At 44.3% G+C, this 20,525-nt stretch overlaps 1 protein-coding gene across 4 annotated transcripts in view; it reads left to right on the top strand.

Annotated features, from left to right (window-relative positions):
• SMOX (spermine oxidase) overlaps window positions 1-20,525 on the top strand; it is an 80,392-nt gene that overhangs the window by 25,701 nt on the left and 34,166 nt on the right. For 2 of the 4 annotated variants that reach the window (XM_042855595.2, XM_005291500.5), the window contains exon 2: window positions 18,267-18,501. In XM_042855595.2, the coding sequence (XP_042711529.1) occupies window positions 18,294-18,501 (208 nt within the window). In that variant the 5' untranslated portion in view covers window positions 18,267-18,293. Of the gene's footprint in view, window positions 1-11,072; window positions 11,463-17,153; window positions 17,616-18,266; window positions 18,502-20,525 lie in introns of those variants that run through there. The other 2 variants (XM_042855594.2, XM_042855593.2) reach the window with 2 other exon arrangements.

Raw genomic sequence — 20,525 nt, 5'->3', positions numbered from 1 at the left:
TGCATATTGTTTGCTTGCGCTCAGTTTATCAAGTAATCCAGATTGCTCTGTTTCAGTGACCTTGCCTCTTCGTTATTTACTGCTCCCCCAATTTTTGTGTCATCTGAAAACTTGATCATTGACGATTGTATGTTTTGTTCTAGGTAATTGATGAAAATGTTAAATAGCGTAGGGCCAACAACCTTGTGAGACTCCACTGGAAATACACCATCTTGATGACGATTCCCCATTTACATTTACGCTTTGAGACCTGTCTGTTAACCGATCTGTAATCCATTTAATCTGTGCCAATTTTATATCAGGTTAGTTTTTTAATCAAAATGTCATGCTGTACCAAGTCAAACGCCCTACAGAAGTCTATTATATCAACACTATAGCCTTTATCAACCAAACTTGTGATCTCATTAAAAAAAAAAATTAGTTTGACAGGATCTGTTTTTCATAAACCAATGTTGATTTGCATTAATTACATTACCCTCCTTTAATTCTTTATGAACTGAGTCCCATAGCAGCCATGCCATTATCTTGCCTGGGATCGATGTCAGACTGACAGGCCTATAATTACATAGGTCATGTGGTGGTAAGAACTTAAGGTTCCAGTCCTGCTTCTATTGAAGGGGGAGGGATAGCTCAGTGGTTTGCGCATTGGCCTGCTAAACCCAGGGTTGCAAGTTCAATGCTTGAGGAGGCCATTTAGGGAACTGGGATAAAAAAATCTTGGGGATTGGTCCTGCTTTGAGCATGGGGTTGAACTAGATGACCTCCTGAGGTCCCTTCCAGATCTATGAAGTCCATGATAAAACTCCCACTGGCTGGAGTGAGCGAAAGAATAACTTTATCTGCTTCTGTTGTGTAAACTTCACTTGAAGTCACGGGTTAGGGTCTGTTCTCTGTTAGACCAATGTATGTCTGTCTGAAATGTCCACAACAATTGGCTGTTGGGGAAGTGTCCTAGAGTTAGTTGAAATGTTTTTGATGGAACAGTTATCCGTTGAAAAAGGCTGTATCTTTGAAATTGAAATTTTTGCGGGAGAGTGTTGATTTCAATATAATTTTTGATGGTAAAATTTTTTAAATTATTTGAAATTGAAATGGGAGTATTTCATTTCAGCTTCCTTGTTTCAATTTATTTTTTAAAATGTAATTTTAATATTTCTGTATTTACATTTTGACATCAGAACAAAACATTTCTGTCAGGGTTTTTTTCATGTTTTCTAATTGAAATATTTTTGGAATTTCCATACTGCACATTTTGACTTTTCGTACCAATTCGGGTTGAAGTTTTTTCGAAATGTCAGAATTTCCCATGGGAAGGAATTTCTGTTTTCCCACCAGCTGTAATTTGTCCATAAATGACTATGGTTTTCAATATGGGAATAAAAGGTAGGAGCAGTTGACTTCTTAAGTCACAGTGTGATGGGGTGTACAAACCCCACACTGAGCAACGAAGACTTAAGGGCTCATTTTGGGCTCAGCTAGCCCCGCCCCACCATGCCTGCAGCAAATGCTCCATCTGTTGGAGGAATTAAAAGGCAGCGAATTAGCTCAGTTGGCGAGCAGTGCTGAAGGTGAGCAGACCTGCAGCCCACAGCTCCAGCAGAGCAGAGTGAAACCTAAAGGCTCTGATGCAGTTGCCCAAAGGGGCCCTCCGTGAGAGAAGGGAGGACCCTCCGCAGAGACAAGGAGGGAGGAAAGTATCCTATGGCCCTGGACAGTGGCGACTCCCTTTTTCTTGTCTTTGATTTGGCTTTTCCCACCAGGTGAATGCCTTGGACTGAGGTGACTCCAGGTCGGGGAGATGAGAGGAAGAGGCCCAGGGAGGACGGGTCTTGGTTGCCAGGTTACTGGTAGCCCAAAGGGCCCTGGGTCAGAGCCCGGTGGAGTGGGAGGGCCTGGGCTCCCCTCCCAACAACCCCCTTGGCAGTCTGGGGTTGTGGCCGTGACCACTAGGCCACGCTTCCCAACCAGACCCTGAGTGGAGACAATTACACACAGGCAGTCAGAGCCCAATTCTCATCTCACCCTGGTGTGAACTGGGAGTAATTCCATTTTCTTCAATAGATCTACTCCCAATTTACCGTGGTTTAAGTGAGATCAGAACCAGGCTTCCGTCTTTATAAAGAAACACTGATAATGAATCAACTTTTTTTACAGTTGTGCCCAAAGACCCCATTCAGGATTGGGGTCCCATTCTGCTGGGTGCTGTGCAAACAAAGGCATGTAGTCCCTTCCCTAGGGAGTACACAGGAGAAGAAAGTGAAGTGGTGGAGGATGTGGGGCCATAACTTAGTACTCTGCTGCCTGGCTTGTCTGGTTTATTTGTTACCATTTGCATGCCCCTATTCCAAGGCAGATTGAATGTGATATAGTGATGCAGTTATGAAGTGTACTTTCTATTATCCAATTAAACAACTAGCTAAATGTGAGTAGCAGCACGTAGGCACAGAGGACAGTAGGGCTGGTCCAGACTAGACATGTTCCTTATTTCTCCTGCATTTGCAGAAAGTGGTTTAAGGTTAGTTCAAAGACTGCTTTGAAGACTGGTTTTGTATAACAGTTTAATTTCATTTTAGGCCCATAAATGCATCACGTTTGTTTCCTTTCGTGTTGTCACATGGCAGCTGTTCTGTTATGAAAAAGTTCTGAAAAATCTGGCTTAGCTCACGTTTACACTACCAGGATGGACAGGGCAGACCTCTCAAATAAGTCTCTCCAACGTTGGGACTGCCAATAAGAATAGACCCTGTCTACGCTAGCAGCATAATTATGTTTAAAAATGCTTACCTGTTGTAATTGTTAAACCCCATTTTAAAATCTTTTATTAAAAGATTAGCTATTTAAAATGGTTAAAACTCAGTTTAGACGCAAGGGCGTTTCAACACTGGGAAACTACCATATAATAACACGGAACTCTGACATGTAGCAGACAGGGGTGGCTCTATGTATTTTGCAACAGAGGGTCCTGTGGCACCTTTGAGACTAACAGAAGTACTGGGAGCATAAGCTTTCGTGGGTAAGAACCTCACTTCTTCAGATGCAAGATCTATGTATTTTGCCGCCCCAAGCACGGCAGGCAGGCAGATTTCAGCGGCATGCCTGCGGGAGGTCCGCCGGTCCCACGCCTTCGGCATACCCGCCGCCAAATTGCCACCGAAGCCGCGGGACCGGGAGACCTCCCGCAGGCATGCCGCCGAAGGCAGCCTGACTGCCGCCCTCACGGCGACCGGCAGGCCGCCCCCCGCGGCTTGCCGCCCCAGGCACGCGCTTGGTGCGCTGGTGCCTGGAGCTGCCCCTGGTAGCAGAAACATGATCTCAAAAAGCTATATCATAATATGGAAGAAAATGTAGTGTAAACAGGGTTGGGAAGCTTGCAAAGACCAGAGTACAGTAATTGGAACAAACAATTCAGTACTCAGAAAAAGTGAACTTTTTAAACCTCATGAATGCTCCAGAAGTCTTGCTTTCCTTACTGAGAAGGAAAAAAAGGTGGTACAATAAAGTTGGCCCAGGAACAAATGGGTATAAACTGTCCATGAATAAATTTAGGCTGAAGAAGGTTTCTAATCATTAGAGAAGAGAGGTTCTGGAACAGCTTTCTAATGGGAGTAATGGGGACAGACAACCTAACTAGTTTTCAGATAGAGCTTGACAAGATTTTGAACAGGATTTTGTGATGTGGTAGCAGGGGACTGGGCTTAGTGACTCAGGAGATCCCTGCCAGTTCCTATGTTTTACCTCTTTGAAAAGGTTTGTCAATGGAATGACTTGTCATAAAATTTAAGAATCTCTATAGAATAGAAAGATATTGTAATATCCACTTCTTTCTTCGCATCAAGCTTTATTCTTTAGAGGTGCTTCCTTGGGGGTTAGAGCTTTAATCTTGGTAATAAATGTAATAATGGTCATGATTTTCAAATGTGACTAGTGATTTTTGAGAGTGTCTCTTTTTGGGTGTCCAGTCTAGCATCTTAAAAGGGACTGCATGCTGAGCACCCACCCCTCTGAAAATCAAGTGCCGTCAAGATGTCTCAATGTGAGCATACAAAAATCACTAGTCTCTCTTTTTTTTTAAATATTGACCTATATTCCTGAAGATGACATTGTAAAGAGGAGGCCAACTTGAAATAGTATGTTCCCAACCAAGTACTTTCTATAGAAAGGTTTGGTTGAGAATGTTAATCAGGACTTTTTATAAATTGAGGAGACTTTGCTTCCTCCCAAGTTTTCAAAACAAGCTTTCCAAAAACAGGGACTGTGCTTCATTCAAGTGTATTTTTTTCCTTTTTAAACTCGAAGTTGGCCCAGGGGGAAAAACAAACAAACAAACAAACAAACAAAACCTCCCCAACCTTCTCTGTAGGACAAACCCTCATGGTTGCAATGGAAAAATGATGTGGGTCAGACTGGCTAAACAGGAAGGGGAAATAAAAAGAACCTTACACAAGGGAAAATCTCTAATCTAAGTTTAAAAAAGAATCCTCCTATGAAATAACTTGTCTTTAAGCATTATACTTTGGTTGACATTTACATCTGTCTAATCTTACTGTATTTCTTGTGGACATGTCATCTGATCTGTTGTAATGCATTCACCCTGTAGTTTCGGGCTTGATGTAAGAATTAGTAATTGAAATTATATGGTCCTGTGTTAAGGAGGTGAGTCTTAACATCTTAAATGTACACGTAAGGGTTTTGGAGCCCTTTACAAATATGAATGAAAACACCCTTTTGACGTAGCTAAATATTATCCTTTTATTACGCATGAGGAAACTAAAGTGTAGAAAGGATAAAGTGTGACATGCTGAATGCAATCAACTCTCCTCAAAATACATGGAAATTGAGGGTACTTACTAGTTCATGGTTAGAATTTTATGTTTATTATCCCCGATCACACAGGAAATCTGTGGCAGGGCCAGGACTAAAACACAAGTCATCTGATTCCTAGTCCTCTGTGTAAGCCATGTGACCATTCTCCCTGCCCCTAAAACTTCCCCTATTTCTAAAATGTCACTTTCCTTCTTAGCCTATGCTTAACTTTTCTCTTTCTGCATAATTATTTACTTCTGGACAGCAGTTTGAGATACAGTTTATTAAAGATGTGTAACACAAGATAAAGTTCCATTTGTTTAAAATGCAGTATATATTGGTAATCATTAAGAAATGTCACTCTGATTTTACCAATGTCACTCTAATTAAGCCATGGTGGGGAAAACTGAAAGCCGTATTGTACAGATAAATAAACCACGGTTTATGTACATCCTAGTGTACATAAGGCTGGGATCCAATGATCTCAATCCAAGAGCTCAGCTAAAGCAATTTTACTGTCACCAGAGCCCCAAGATAGAATTTCAGCCGTATGCTCTGTTTTGGTGAAGGTAATAATATGGAAACAAAGAACTGTCTGTTGTTACCATGCATTACTAGTGCATTTCTATCTCTTCTACTCTTCTCCTCCCTCATTTCACCAGCTAGGTCTTCTCTCTGCTCTGGGTCCAGGCACTAGTAATCATGAGGGCAGTGGAGAATGGCTTTTGGAGTTACAGTAGGGATAAATTTGGCTCCTTCAGTATAAGTTGATTTTTCTTCATGGTAACATAGTGATGATTTGTCTTATTTCCTACAGCTGTCACCAAACAGTTAAAAGATAGACATCAGCTAGCTAAAAGTTTCTATGTGCCTTTGCCACAGAAACATCTGTAAGATAAAAGGATGTGCATTTCATATTAAAAAACACACCCTTTGATCAGCACCGGGGAGATGCCTTAATCTTCAATAAGAGGCTCCTTGATTGAAACTTCATGAAGAAATTGGGAAGGAATCTAGTCATGGGTGTATCATAAATCTCAGAAGCCCATCCATCAGTGTTACCAGAGAATTTAGGTCTGGTTTACACTAAAGTGTTAGGTTGACCCAGCAATGTCATTCAGAGGTGGGAAAAATCCATCTCCCTGAGTGATATAGTAAAGCCCACCTAACCCCGGGTGTAGACCGTGCTAGGTCAATGGAAGAATTTTTCTGTCAACTTAGCAACTGCGGAGAGGTGGATGACCTATACTGACAGGAGGACCCCTCCCATTGATTTAGTTGGGGTTGGTCCTGCTTTGAGCAGGGGGTTGGACTAGATGACCTCCTGAGGTCTCTTCCAACCCTAATCTTCTATGATTCTATGGTGTTGGTAGTGTCTACACTGAAGCATTGCAGTGCTGCAGCTGTAGCGTTTCAAGTGTGGACAGGTCCTTTCAGGAAGCCTCATCCCATCCCATCCCACCCCACCCTTCTTCAACAAATTGACCTTGTACTGTATGTTCTTCCTCTACACACTACCTTTGTGACACTTGCTGCAGCAAGAACTGCTTTGGATTAATGATAATTTTCCTCTGTAAGAAAATAACAAACTTTTGAAATAACATCTGCTTTGTGTCTGTTTCTAGTTAATTATATTTATCAGGCCTCCCTTCCTGCCTTACACCTGGAATTTTAAAACGAGGTGTGGCGTGTTAAGGTTTATGTTGTAGGTGTTGCATAATCCTTACGTTAGTCTCTTGTGTGGGGCTAGTGAGAATTTAGAATTCTGCTGCTTCCTGTCATGACAGTACTTGATGGGCAATTAGAATTCTAGAAGAAGTCAGGCAAGGGAGCCCTTCTCAATCCGTATCCACCCAATGGGTCAAATTCTGCACTGGTTGACTTCAGCAGAAATAGGCTAGGTATGAATGATATTGCTGTGGGGGGTGAATCATTGTAGAGTTTGGCCATGTATGTCTTTGGTTAGAAGCCAAGGCTTCCATTACATTTAATTATTTTTTCCTGTGGTTTGCAAGGGAAAGGTGTGGTTACTGCTTAAGGGTGGCTTTCAATCAAAGACTCAGAATGTGTGCGGCTTTCAAATATAGCATACATGATGCTGTTTAGAGAACTGCTGCTACTTCATGGCAGTCTGTAATGTCTGGATTCTAAGATGTGGTTCTTTTGATGTAGTGTCCTTAATGCAGTGTGTCCTGAATAGGTGGTCCTGCCTATACTGTAGTAGACACAGTGAACATAGCTTCCTTCAGTGAACATAGCTTCCTTAACTGACTCACCTCCCTTTACATTGGTGAGTTGTACTCAGAACTCAGGCATCGCTCCTTCGCTTACTGTAACGCGTTTACAAAACAGTCAAAATCCCAAAGCATTCAGAAGTCTAATGCGAATATGGGCATTGTCATTTATTTGATGCAGACCCCAGTTTGCTCAGCGCTATATAAACATTATAACTGAGGTCAGGAATCTGATTTTAAGACCGATCTTATTGAATTAACAGGAGAGAGAACAAGAGTAAGGGTAATACGATCATGTGGTTACGTGGGCTGGGTAGTGCACAGCTGTTCCCTGGCTGTGCTACTGATACAATCACCTAAGGGAACCTAGCTGCAGCACTGGCCCAGTTTATAGCAAAACATGGTTCCAGTTTCTAGTGTAGACTGACCCTCCACCCACTGTCATATCCCCACTTGGTTTATTCTCCAATTTACATAAGTTGTCTCATGGACCAAATCCCCTCCTGTTTGCAATTCCCAGGCGTTTTTCCCTTCTGTTCATGAACTCATACCATCTCCATGACAACTACAGCACTTGGCTTATCTGCCTACTTTACTGTTCCAGGGATTTCCTGTATTCTTTTAATGTGTCTTAGGGCTATGCTATTCGCGTAGCTGAAGTCGAAGTATCTTAGTTTGACTTACCTGGCCGTCCTCACGGCGGCAAGTCTAGACAAGACGTGATAAATCGATCCCCGATAGATCGATTACTACCTGCCGATCTGGCGGGTAGTGTAGACGTGGCCTTAAGCCTGGTCTGTACTACAGAGTTAGGTTGGCACAAGGCAGGTTTTGTTGACTTAACTATGGAAGTGTTTATGCTTAAATTTGGCTCCCATCGACATAAGTGCTCTGCTACACTGGCTTAATAACTCTACCTTCACGAGAGGCGTAGGGTCAATGTCGATGTCATTAGGTCGACGCAGTATCAGCGTAGACACCATGTTGCTTATGTCGACTGTTACTGGCTTTCAGAAGCCATCCTACAATGCCCCATACTGATAGTACAATCGATACAAGCGTTCCTGTTGAGGATGCGCACTCCCGACACAAGGAGCCTAGTGTAGACCCGCACAAGCGATGTAATTACTGCAGTATGCCAACATAAGTTAGGTTGACTTACTTTTGTAGTGTAGACGTGCGGCTAGAAATGAGGAGGAGAGTTAGCACCATGTGAGCTCACAGCAGACCCCCTAGGGTCCATGGGCTATAGTTTGAGGCATGTCAGCATGTAACATAGGTGTAGGAATCTGGGGCTATATCATCCTTTTCTTCTCCAGGGATAGAGGGGGAAGCTCCCCATTTCCTGTGGCAATGGGGACACACTGGAACGGTCCAGGAGTTGGGAAGAGCCACTTCTATGGCATTGTTGCTGCTGCTTCTCCTATAGGAAACCACAGGTATTGGGCTGTAGCAGGAGATGATGTAGTGGGAATGGGGGATGGCTGCTCTGTGTGTTACTGTACCCTTCCCATCTCAGAGGACTCGGACCCCTCAGCATTAACTTACTTGTGTTTTCCTGCTCCTTGTTGTGGAACTTTGGGGGTGAGGGGGAGCCGGGGATTCACTGGCAGCACTTGCTTTCCTTTCAGGAGACATGTCTATAGAAGGATGTGGGAGAAACATAATTAACAGTAAAGGCACTCAAACTGTAAAGGCATTCAGAGTGAGGTGGGCTTTAAACTAGGCTTGATGGGGACAGGAGACTAAAGCCCATGGGTAAGACCAAAATATGGAGACCTGGGGGAAGGGTCAGAATTTGGGGGGAACATGGGCAGTCGTAGTAGGGACAAAGGAGAGACAAAAGGGAATATAGAGGGGAAATCCAATGAACATCTTAGATGTCCTAATGCAAGAAGTATGTGGAGTAAACGGGAAGAACTAGAAATACTAGGGAATAATCATAATTACAACATAATGGGCTTCACAGAAACTTGGTGGGATAATTCACCTGGCTGGAATATTGGTATAGAAGGATACAGCTTGTTCAAGGAGGGGAAAAAAGGGAAGAGGTGTTGCCTTGTATGTCATAGATGTTTACACTTGCACTGAGGTTGAGACAGAAGTGGGAGGCAGACCTATTGACTGTCTCTGGGTAAGAATAAAAGGGGTAAAAAACAAGGGTGATGTTATGGTAGAACACCTAACCAGAAAGAAGAGCTGCAAGGGAGGTTTAGGTTGGACATTAGGAAAAACTTCCTGACTGTAAGGGTACGCGGCGGGTAGTGATCACTCTATCGGGGATTGATTTATCATGTCAGACGCGATAAATCGATCCCTGATCACTCTGCCATTGACTCCGGAACTCCACCATGGCGAGAGGCGGAAGCGGAGTCGACGGCGGAGCGGCGGCCATCGATCCCGCACTGTGAGGACGTGAAGTTAGTGATTCTAAGTCGATCTAAGATACGTCAACTTCAGTTACGCTATTCTTGTAGCTGAAGTTGCATATCTTAGATCGACCCCCCCACCCCCAATGTAGACCAGGCCTAAGGGTAGTTAAGCATGGAAACAAATTGGCTAGGGAGGTGGTGGAATCTCCATCATTGGAGATTTTTAAGAGCAGGTTAGACAAACACCTGTCAGGGATGGTCTAGATAATACATAGTCCTGCCTCAGTGCAGGGGACTGAACTAGATGACCTGTTGAGGACCCTTCCAGTCCCACATTTCTATGATTCAGTGAACTGTACCAGGGAAAGAATACAGTGAACCCAAAGTTATACCCTTGCTGCAATTGTAAAATTCTCTTTAACTGCATCCTGTTTAACACTGAATCCTCTGGCACATTACTCAATGAAGGACCATTGAATAAGTATGCTGACCTCATTAGCTGGGTGGACAGGGAAACATTTGTAACCCAGGCCACAGAGCATAGGAGAACCGTTGTCTCATTCCAAGACAAGCCAGCCACCTTTGGATGTCCAAAGAGCTAAAGGTTGCGTAAAATGGTATTGAAGGGTTGTGGAATTGAAGCTTCTGCCAGAGCTGGTTGACAGCAGCTAGTCCATCCCCAGCCAGTGCAGGAGGCCTCTGCAGTATGTTCCTCAAACCCTATTAAGTTAATTCTTAGCTCATACCTCTGGGAATCATTGCAGGATGGTCACTGACATCTGGGCATATGGATCAAGACTTCCTATCGTGGAGGAAATCCTCTAGGATTTACCTCCTTGGTTTAACTTCATCCCCACTTATCCTCAAGCGCTGACTGAGCTTCACTCCAGGAGCTAGTACGAGGGGTATTTAGAGAGCAGTGCAAGGTCCTCCGCTCACCCGCTGGAGCTGGCTGAGCAAGCTGTATCCGCAGCACTCCCTAGCCTTGGGAGCAAGTTGAAGAGCCAAATGTGGGCCACCCAATTACTTTTTTCTCTCTCTGAGATCAGAAGGGCTGAGAAAACACACACTGGCAGGTTTTATGAGTGTTCTAAACCGACATGAGTCACATTCCGACCACCTGGCATGATGTTCTTCAACTTATTTTTTTGCTATTCTGCTAGTTCGGAGCACTATATGGAAGTGCCCTTTGGCAGACCACCTGCTCAGCCCATATGTTAGTTTTTAAAAACAAACAAACAAACAAACAAATAAACAGGGAAGTCTTTAGACTGCCTGCCAAGATGCTTGGGAGCTTGTTAAATATCTTCAACTTAACAAAAACTGAATTTAATAAGTTGCTTTCATGTGAATCAGCTTCAGACAAGTTCATTTTACCCCAGCAATGTTTGAATACAGTAAACCAAGTCCAATCACACGTGGTAAAAATGTGCAGTGCTTTGATGATCAAAAGCTCCATCGAGTGGCCTTTGTTTAAAAAAAGAAAAACAGTCTGGGGCAGAGAGATTTTACATTTAGCAACTTTCTGGTGATGTTTGGGAGAGCGGGGAACGTTTGTTGCGTCAAATGCTTCTTAGCAGACAGTAGGAAATTATTAGAACCATATGCGTAGTATTGAATATTGTAGCTATCGTCAGGATCCCAAACCACACTACAGTCTCAATAAAGGCATTGCTTCACTCAGCAGTGGCCTGTGGATTGCAACACGGTAGTTCTTTTTGATGCTCAGCAACATTACACAATGATATAAGGAAGCAAATGAGGAACCGTTTCTTATCCGACTGAAACTGCATGCATGGCATGCGCAAGTAGGGAAGACGTAATTACCATGACTAGGACTTGTGTAAGATGCCAGGGTTAGCCTTTTGCTTGCAAAAAGTGTCACAGAATCTATAAAAAGCATGAAGCAATGGCAAAGTCAGGATTCGTGGTTGCTCTCTTGTGGTAAAGACAGCAAATCAGCAGCCCAGTACCCATTGCCATGCTGATTCGCAGTGAATGAATGCCAAAAACTGTATCACCTGTATCCAGAGACTGCTTTGAGGTTTCTCATGTGAGTATTAGCCATAGCCAACTCTGCTTATCTGAGAGCACCTATAGCCCAATGTCATGTTGAAGTGATCTGAAAGATTCTTAATGTAATCTTTAGTCATTAGAGATGGAATAGGACTGCAACCTCACATTCTGATTTCCTGTTTGTTACTGTACAGGTTTGTGACTGCTAGGAGGAGATCAGGGACCCAATTGAGCCCTCATATAAACAGGCGTAACTCCATTGGAGGGAAGGGGCTTTTTTACAGGACTTCTGTGTTATTATTCAGTGGGATTCACCCTCCAGGACATGAGATCCCCAGCAGCGTAGGCGGAACTTGAAGGCTCCAGGTGGTGGTTGATCTGTTATACATGAATGCTGAAAAAATTATAGATTTTTGTGACTGCGTGATGCTTTTGTGATTTTAACATGTTTTGTTGCATCAGCCGCTTTAAAAATTAAATGGAAAGCGTCTGTATTCAGAATCTCCTTTTGTAAAACAATATTTGTTCATAAAATTCTCCCCAGTCTTTTTGTTGCGCATAGTGCTCTGTGTTGCTGTGTTCACCTTTCCAGCCACCCGCCTTGTTAGCTGTGCGTGTCATCTCGCTCTGACGAAGTTTGCAAGCATTTGATAAGCCTGGGAAATGAATCATTGCAATACAATCCCACCCCTGTCCCGGGACATTTTGAAGACCATGTCATCACCCATGGGAATGTTGTTATATTTAGGTTTCACTTATTCTATGGCTTGTTTTACTGATTAGTCAGATACTACACACTATCTCACTTCAGCTCTAGTTGCGATGAGATTGTGCATAGCATCTGAGTAATCCGTGAAAGAATCCAAGAAAGGGTGAACTAGTGCTTACTGGCTAGTGGTGGGGCTTGCCTGAAGCCTTTCACATCTTGTTTGCATAGCTGGAGATACCTTTAAAACTGTAGGATTTGAGTATTTAGCTTTCTCTCCCTCACATTTTCCATTGATGATGATGTAGACAAGGGAAGATGATGCAGGGAGGACGATGAAGGGATGATGTAGGAAGAGACAAAGGGAACGGCTGTCTTGGATCACATTTACAAAAATATATCTTGGTTTTTTTGCCTAAGAACTTAAACATTTATGTTTATTTTTCTATGAAGTTTAAAGACTTTAAGTGCTACTCTTGATGTATTGTATTGAGGTCCTTTGTCTCTATAGTATCTAATGTTCATTCGTATAATACTTAAAACTAGAAAAGCACTTTACAAAGATGGGTCATTGTTATATCTATTTGATGAGTGGGGAAAACTGAGGCACAGAAGTGAAGTAGCTTGCGCAAGGTCACACAGTGTGTAAATGGCCAAACTGGGAATAGGAGCCCAGTCTGGTGCCCTATTCACTATGTTAATAGGAATTGTATGTATGCATTGAAGGAGCAGGTTCTCAGCCTGGGAGCTTCAAACACGTCAGGGGATTGCAGTGCCCCTGCCTTTCTGATAATGTTAAATGGGGGTGGAGGGTGGCTAGATGGAAGTAGGGGGACTTCAGGGGTAGGGAGGGTCCTGACATGGAAAAGGGGGTCCTGGTCTAGAGAAAATGGGGATTCACTGTAGGTTGCGCTAGACGGATGGCCTTGTGCTGCTCCCCCTTTGCAGACCCTGGCATAGGGAGGAGTGCCGAGGCAGGCCTGGATCTAGGGAGGCAGGAGGGGTGGTATGCTTGTAGCTTCAGTGCTATGAGGATTCTGGGCTGCAGAGCAAGTGACATGCAGTCCTGGAAAGGCTGCCTTTTTAGGCCCTCACGAATCCAGAATCTGGGCAGGACAAAGGTGGCTTAAAGCTGTCCTTGTGCCACCCTCCTTCCCCCCTCCTTCTGGGCTGCATCGCTCAGGTGACACAGCACAGAATCTAGCCTGAGGTCTCCATGCTGCCTCCAAATAGGCTGGTTTTGAGGTGATGTTGGGGCGAGCTCGGCTCAGGGCCATAGGCTCTGCAAGTGTACAAATCTAGTGGCCTGAAACCCATGCGCGGGGGACATGGGAGGGCAGCGGAAGCCGCTGTTCCAGCCAATAGGGGCATACGTTATGCTGTGCGCACAGCTAGTCTAAGTGAAAACATGCTCATATCATCATCCTCATTATCCTTCCTTGTCTGTTTGTTTCATCCGCCTATTGTGTCTTGTCATTAAACAAGACTGTAAGGTCTTCGTGACAAGGACTGTCTTTTTGCTGCAAACTTGTGCAGCGCCTGGCATGAAGGGGCCATTTTGGGGCTAATGTAATACAAATACGATTGATTTGCATTCCCCTCTGTCCCCTCAACATTTGCTTAGCACCCCGCACAAAGCCTGATTGCTTGGGCATTGTGCGGGGAGGCTAACTTTCACCCAGGATTTAAATCTTAGGAAAGTCATCTTTTGGTTTAGAAATCAAGCCACCTTGTTTCTGCATCTTGAGTCGTTGCTTTGGCGTCTGTAATGGGAATCGAGCCAGTGATGAATGAGGCAGAACACGTCACGCAGTGCTATCAGGAGTAAAAACTTGTTTCTTTCACTTAAATAAGCGGATATGACTACAGAGAGGGAGCTGATGTGAGTAATAATACTTTGCACTTGTATATGTCACCTTTCATCTGAGGATCTCAAAGTACTTTACAAAGCGGTAAGAGTTATTAGAGTTTGGAGATGGGACACTAACCGGTGGTAAGATATTTGGTGGGAAAGGTGGGAATGAAAATCCTGGAACATGTTAGCCAGTGCTGCTTTCAAGTATTCTCCCTGCAGCATAACAGCATTTTAATGTTTAATTATCCTCATGTAACTATCTGCAGTGTATTTATTTATTGCCCAAAATGAAATGCTAAGTACAGGGGTGTGAGTATTGACAATGGAGAGTAAAGAACCACATTTGAATAAACGAAGTTTGAGGTTAAGGATGAAGATGGTGAAATGACACTCGGTGAGGTGGTGGTGTTACAATTGGAATTCAACACAAATGTATAAGGTTGCAATAGTTAGATATGTAGGAATTTCATAACAGCAGCAGACCCTTGTTTCAGATTGATGTGGTGTACTTGAGTTTTGTGTATTCCTTATTCTGCCTGCAGTGAAATGGTGCTGGTACTTAACCTGCGCTGGTGTAAACAGTAGTGCTGAAAAGCATCATGAATGGTCTCAAGAATTTGGCTGCCAGCCTGGGAAAGGGGCAGGGGAGGGGGGGGAATCAGGATGATCTTTCAGTTGGGCAAGTTTAGTTTTGAGAACGCTGACCTCATGTTTCAGAGCAACAGGCAGTGATGCTTAATGCACTTGCTGTTAGAGAACTAATTAGAGTGTACAAGAGGGAGAAATTACAAAATGCTTGTTTATTGTTCCGGGAGACAGGATGACTGCAATTAAGATGCGGGAGGTACTGGCGATAGGCAGTGTTGCAGCAAACAGTACAATCCTCCTGCCACTCTGCCGGCTACTTCAGGCGTATTTTTTATCTGTTTAAAAGCACACACTGTTCTGTGCCAGGCAGTGTATACCCAACGGACAGCCTGAATTTCCAGAAAGGAGGGGGCATGCGAGGAGGTAACTGTTGGCAGCCTGAAGATGTTTATTATCCTTCCAAACACTTCCTTGCCCTTACTTGGTTAAAAAAAAGAAAAAAAAATGTACATTAGAGAAGATAATTGAATACTTTCTCACTGCAGTTAATTAGATAAAGGGTTTTTTTTTATTATATATATTTTTTTAATATATGGAGATATCCTATCTCCTAGAACTGGAAGGGACCCCAAAAGGTCATCCAGTCCAGCCCCATGCCTTCACTAGCAGGACCAAGTACTGATTTTGCCCCAGCTCCCTAAGTGGCCCCCTGAAGGATTGAACTCACAACCCTGTTTTTAGCAGGCTAATGTTCAAACCACTGAGCTATCCCTCCCCACTAAGGTTACTCATTAGAGCCTGGCTTGTTATACATTTGCTTGATTCAAGTAGCACTAGGCTACTTAATGAGATAATGGCCACACTGTGCATAATCTTTACATCTGCTAAATATGTTCCCATTCCTGCTTCTGTTGTGTGAACCTTCTGTATATGGATTCCATTAGCTCTGCTTTCAGATAACAATCTGTTTTTTTGGCAGGGCGGGAGGAGAATAGCCTGTTGAAAAATGGATTTTCAATCCATTTATCTAAGATTGTTTTAGATTGTTTGGAGAGGAGGAAGCATGCTACTGAGTATTGTGTAATCCTTTTTTATTCTTTAAGGGACACCGAGAACAGCACACACTCCCGTGTGTGTCGGTATATTGTATGGACACAAATTATAGAATCATAGAATATCAGGGTTGGAAGGGACCTCAGGAGGTCATCTAGTCCAACCCCCTGCTCAATACATATATTATTATACATACATGCACGTTTGTGTGTATAATTATAGATTTCCTAGATTAAGGCCAGCAAGGGCCATTATGATTATCTAGGCTGACTTGCATAACACAGGCCAGAGAATTTCCCCCAATAATTCCTGCATCAAGACAATCACTTCTTTTTAGAACGACACCTTGCCGTGCTTTAAAGACTTCAAATGATGGTGAATCCGCTGCAGCCTCAAGGGAGTTGTTCCAATGGTCAATTACCATTACTAGTTATTACTTAGCAACTTGGTGTCCTGATCATGGGCCAAGACCCCACTGTGCGAGGTGCTGTACAAACACAGAACAAAAACAAACAAAGAAAGAATGGTCCCTGCCCCAAAGAACTTACAATCTAAATGTAAACCAAGAGGCAGCAGATGAATACAGACCGGCCGGGGAGCACAAGTAAACAGTGATACAATACAGGTCATATTCCTAGTCTGAATTCGTCTAGTTTCAGCTTTCAGCCACTTGCTATGCCTCTGTCTGCTTGGTTAAAGAATCCTCTGCTACAGAAATCTTCACACTACGTAGGTACACCTCTACCCTGATATAGTGCGACCCGATATAACACGAATTCTGATATAACGCGGTAAAGCAGTGCTCCGGGGGTGGGGAGGCTGTGCGCTCCGGCGGATCAAAGCAAGTTCAATATAACGGGGTTTCACCTATAACACAGTAAGATTTTTTGGCTCCCAAGGACAGCGTTATATCGGGGTAGAAGTGCATTTTTGGACCAAAGCATTTCTTATGCAGTATATAAAATGTATGTGTGTGTGGTGTCTTTACCAGTATTGATGATGTCTTAGATCATTAAAATTACTTAAATGTAAGGTCCTTCTTTTTGTCTTATGCGTACTGTGTTTATCTCTTGTTCTTCTGTTGGCCTGTGCAATGAAAACCGAGTTAGTCTGTTTCATTTTGCTGTTCCACACAAACCAGTGCTGGTGTCTAGGTTTCCAAGGCAGGATAACCTTTAAATCCTGTTTCATTGGAATTAAAAAATACTCTGTGCAACTGACTGTGTTAAATTTGTCCTTTTGCGCTTGAGGGAGTCTGTGGGTCAGGAGGGATCTTTTCCCCTGCTGGCTGGATATAGCTTTTGTTAATTTTAGCACCTCAACAGGCACCTTTCATAAGTGCTAAAACATTCATTGGAGAATAGTGTCTAAAAAAACCAAACCCACACAAATGAACCTGGGAATAGTATGTGGACACACAACTCAGAATGTGTCCCATTTGTCCATGATTACAGCACGGTAGTATGCAGGTACTTCAGCATGCAGCTCCTACATGTGGCTAGTGCCTATTCTACAGTCTACTTTAGGTGAGTTAAGGACATTGTGCCAGCGTTGGCTCAGAATTGCCTTGTTTGCTTTTTTAATTTTGTTTGACCCTTGGCGATATTCCTGCCAAGTTTGCTTCCTGTTTTACTATTCTCTCTGACACCCGCTCCCCTCAGGGTCCTAGAGAAACAAGGCCTTATCAGCAGAGTGCCACATTCCAAGAAAACAGTGAGGAAGCAGCTATGGACTACCTTAATCCTCTGGGCTCAGTGGTGGAATATAATTGTCTCACTTGTGTACTGCAGGATTTTGCTGGCAGAAGTCTGATAAGATGAGAGGAAGTTTATAAAATGGATAGATCTGTAGGCTTGTTCTGGACTGTAGCTGTGGCTGCTGAACTTGGACCATCGTCTGTCTCCTCCATATCTGATTCCTGCGTACTACACAGAGGTGGAGAAGTTCAGTTAATATGTGCAACGTGCTTTGAGATCCTCAAATGAATGGTACCTCAGAAGTGAAAAGTAGTGTGGTAGTTTTGTGATCATTAGTGCATTTAGTCACATTTCTTAACGATGCAATAATCAAATAGCCCTCTAATGAGCAAACCCTAGATTCTCCTCCCGCCCCTCGCTTTTGGTTCAGCTATTGGTTTGATAGCCGGTCTTCCTGCTTTGAGCTAAGTCCCATTTACCTAGTATCATATTTATATGATCTAAAGCTTATGCTTTGTGGTTGCCACAGAAGCAGAATAAAGTTACGTTACTTCTTTGAACAGCTAGTTTGTCACAGGGTGTGTGTTTTTGCTCTACCACAAAATTGCCACCTCAGTAGGTTATATAAAGAGACAGGAGGTCAGAAATCCTATGAATTTGCTGGAAATTGTTACATGGTTACAATGTAGAGGGTGGAGACGGCAGTAGGCTCAACGATTGATGCTCCAGAGTCGAGACCAGAAACTCTTACATCCTTCTTTGCCCTTTCTGTGGTTCCCATTTGAAAGGACTTGTTCTAGTTCATAGGTTGACTTTCTTTTCTGCTAGTCATATATCTAGAGACTCCCCCAAATTTGCTTCCATGCTGAGAGAAGGAATCCTCCTGAAGCGTGAAGAATTGTTGGCTTAGTTCCTTGAACCTGTTTGTTTGCTTTTCCTTAGATTCCTTAGAAAGAGAGCTTGGACGGCATGCAAAGTTGTGAAACATCTTCAGACAGCACTGATGATCCTCTTAGTAGTGGCCTACGGAGAAAACGACAGCCTCGAATAGTAGTTATTGGTGCTGGACTTGCGGGCCTGTCAGCTACAAAATCTCTCCTGGAAAACGGTTTCACGGATGTAACAATCCTTGAGGCGTCTGACCGAATTGGAGGCAGAGTGCAAAGCGTCAAACTTGGTAAGGAAAATGTTGTTGTACTGTTGTATCGGACTCTCTCATCTCGCGCTTCTGGCAAGGGTTCGTATTATTACGAGGGTTAATTTGTTAGATATCCTCTTAAAGCCATTTCCTGGTCATTTGCACCTGCAAATGGATATTTTAGCCTGCAATTACCAGGCTTCTGGGTGCAATGGGTTATTGTGCATGTGAGGGGCACAGAGCTTCCCAAGCACTCCTAGCTTTAGATGAAAGGCTCTGCAGAAGTGTAAAGTATTATTGTGAAGTGAAGGTGTTGGTGATCATTTGGCTTTATAAAGAGAATTCAGTGTGGCTGAGAGTGGGGAAGGGTATTTTTCTCCAGTAACTTGAATGTATGAACTAGGAAGATTTCTTCTGTGGCATCCAACCTTTGCTCTTGGCTAAGAACATTCAGTAATCTGCTGACCACAGAACGTAGGTATCTTGGGGTACATACACTGCAGCGGGGAATGAGTTTTCCAGGCCGAGTAGACAGACACTCTACCTCTGCTTGAGCTAAAAATAGTGGTGTGGACATTGCGGCACGAGCTAGTCACCTGAGTGCAAGGCCACCTGACCCTCTGGCTCGGCACTCAGGTGGCTAGCCTGGGCTGCTGCCCAAGCCACATCATCCATGCTCCTACTTTTAGCGTGCTAGCTGGAGTAGAGCTAGTGCATGTCTGTCTACCTGGGCTGGGATGAGATTAGATTAGAATTAGTATTCCCATCCCGTTAGCTAATACATGGTAAGTAATGTGAAGTAAATGCCTAGTGAAGATAAGGCAGCGTGTAGCATTAACGTTACTCCTGGGGGAATTCTGTGCCACTGGCATGCGCAGAATGTATGTCCCCCGGAGATTTCTTTGCTTCCCCGCAGAAAAATGACTTTCTGACAGGGAAGCAAAGGGTAGCCACAAGAGCGGTCATGTGACCCTCCCCAGCAGTATGTTTTGGGTGCCCAGGGCAGCCAGCAAAGAGGTAAATCACTGTGGGGTAGGGGGCGAGACTGGGAAAGACCCAGCTCCCTACCTTGCTCCAAGCTCAGCAGCTAGTCCTGGCTCATCTGGGGAGGACGGGACTTGCTCTTCCCCTGCACAGCATCTGGGGCGGGGTCAGACCCACCCCCAGATTTCTCCCCCAGCTGCAAGAAGCTTTGCAAACTTCTCCCGCTTCCTGCACCCATCACTCTTCAGGGGGAGGGATCCCTGTATAGAGAGCTGCTCCCCCATCCACCTAACCCCCATGCATCCAGACCCCTCATACCTAGACCCTCCCGTCGATCCTCACCCCCCGCATTCAGAACCCCCCCGGTAAGCCCCACTCGCCCTGCACCTGGACCACTCCAATGAGCCACCGCACCGGGATCCCCACCCCACCGAGCCCCCCCCTCCCATACCTGGATCCCCCACTAAGTCCCCCACACTCCCCCGCCTAGCTCTATCCCCCCCATACAGACCCCCTCTGCTGAGCCCCAACCACCTTCACCTGAACCCCCCTGCAGAGTTCCATTACCACTGCACCCAGAACCCCCCAACAAGCCTCTGTGCATCCAGATCCCCCCAGCACCCAGATCCTCCCACTGAGCTGCCTGCACCCAGATTACCCCACACGGAACCCTCTCAACCCACACCTGGATTCCCCTACACAAAGCCCCTCCATACTTGGATCTTGCCTGCCCACACCTGGTGCAACTGGCATGGAGGGGGGTGGTGTTTCCAGGGCAGGCCCAATCCTTGTGCTGTGTCAGAGTCAGGTGCAGCCTCACTGCTGAGTCCATTTCCCAGGGGTGGGGGTGCTGCAGGGTGATCTCCCACCTTTGTGCAGCCAGTGGCCTGTGCTCCTCAATGCCATGCTGGAGCCTCCACATTTATTTGACAAATAAAATTTGCAGAATCTTAAAATACTGTGCGCAGAATTTTTAATTTTTTGGTGCAAAATGCCCTCAGGAGTATAACGTGTATTAGTTGGTTGAGGTAAACCTTAGGCTCCAAATTGCCTGTCTTCACTAGGATTTTAACTTGTGC

The sequence above is a fragment of the Chrysemys picta genome, chromosome 5 (assembly GCF_011386835.1).
Source record: "Chrysemys picta bellii isolate R12L10 chromosome 5, ASM1138683v2, whole genome shotgun sequence".
NCBI classification, from domain to species: Eukaryota; Metazoa; Chordata; order Testudines; family Emydidae; genus Chrysemys; species Chrysemys picta.
This window is presented reverse-complemented; position numbering and strand designations above follow the sequence as displayed.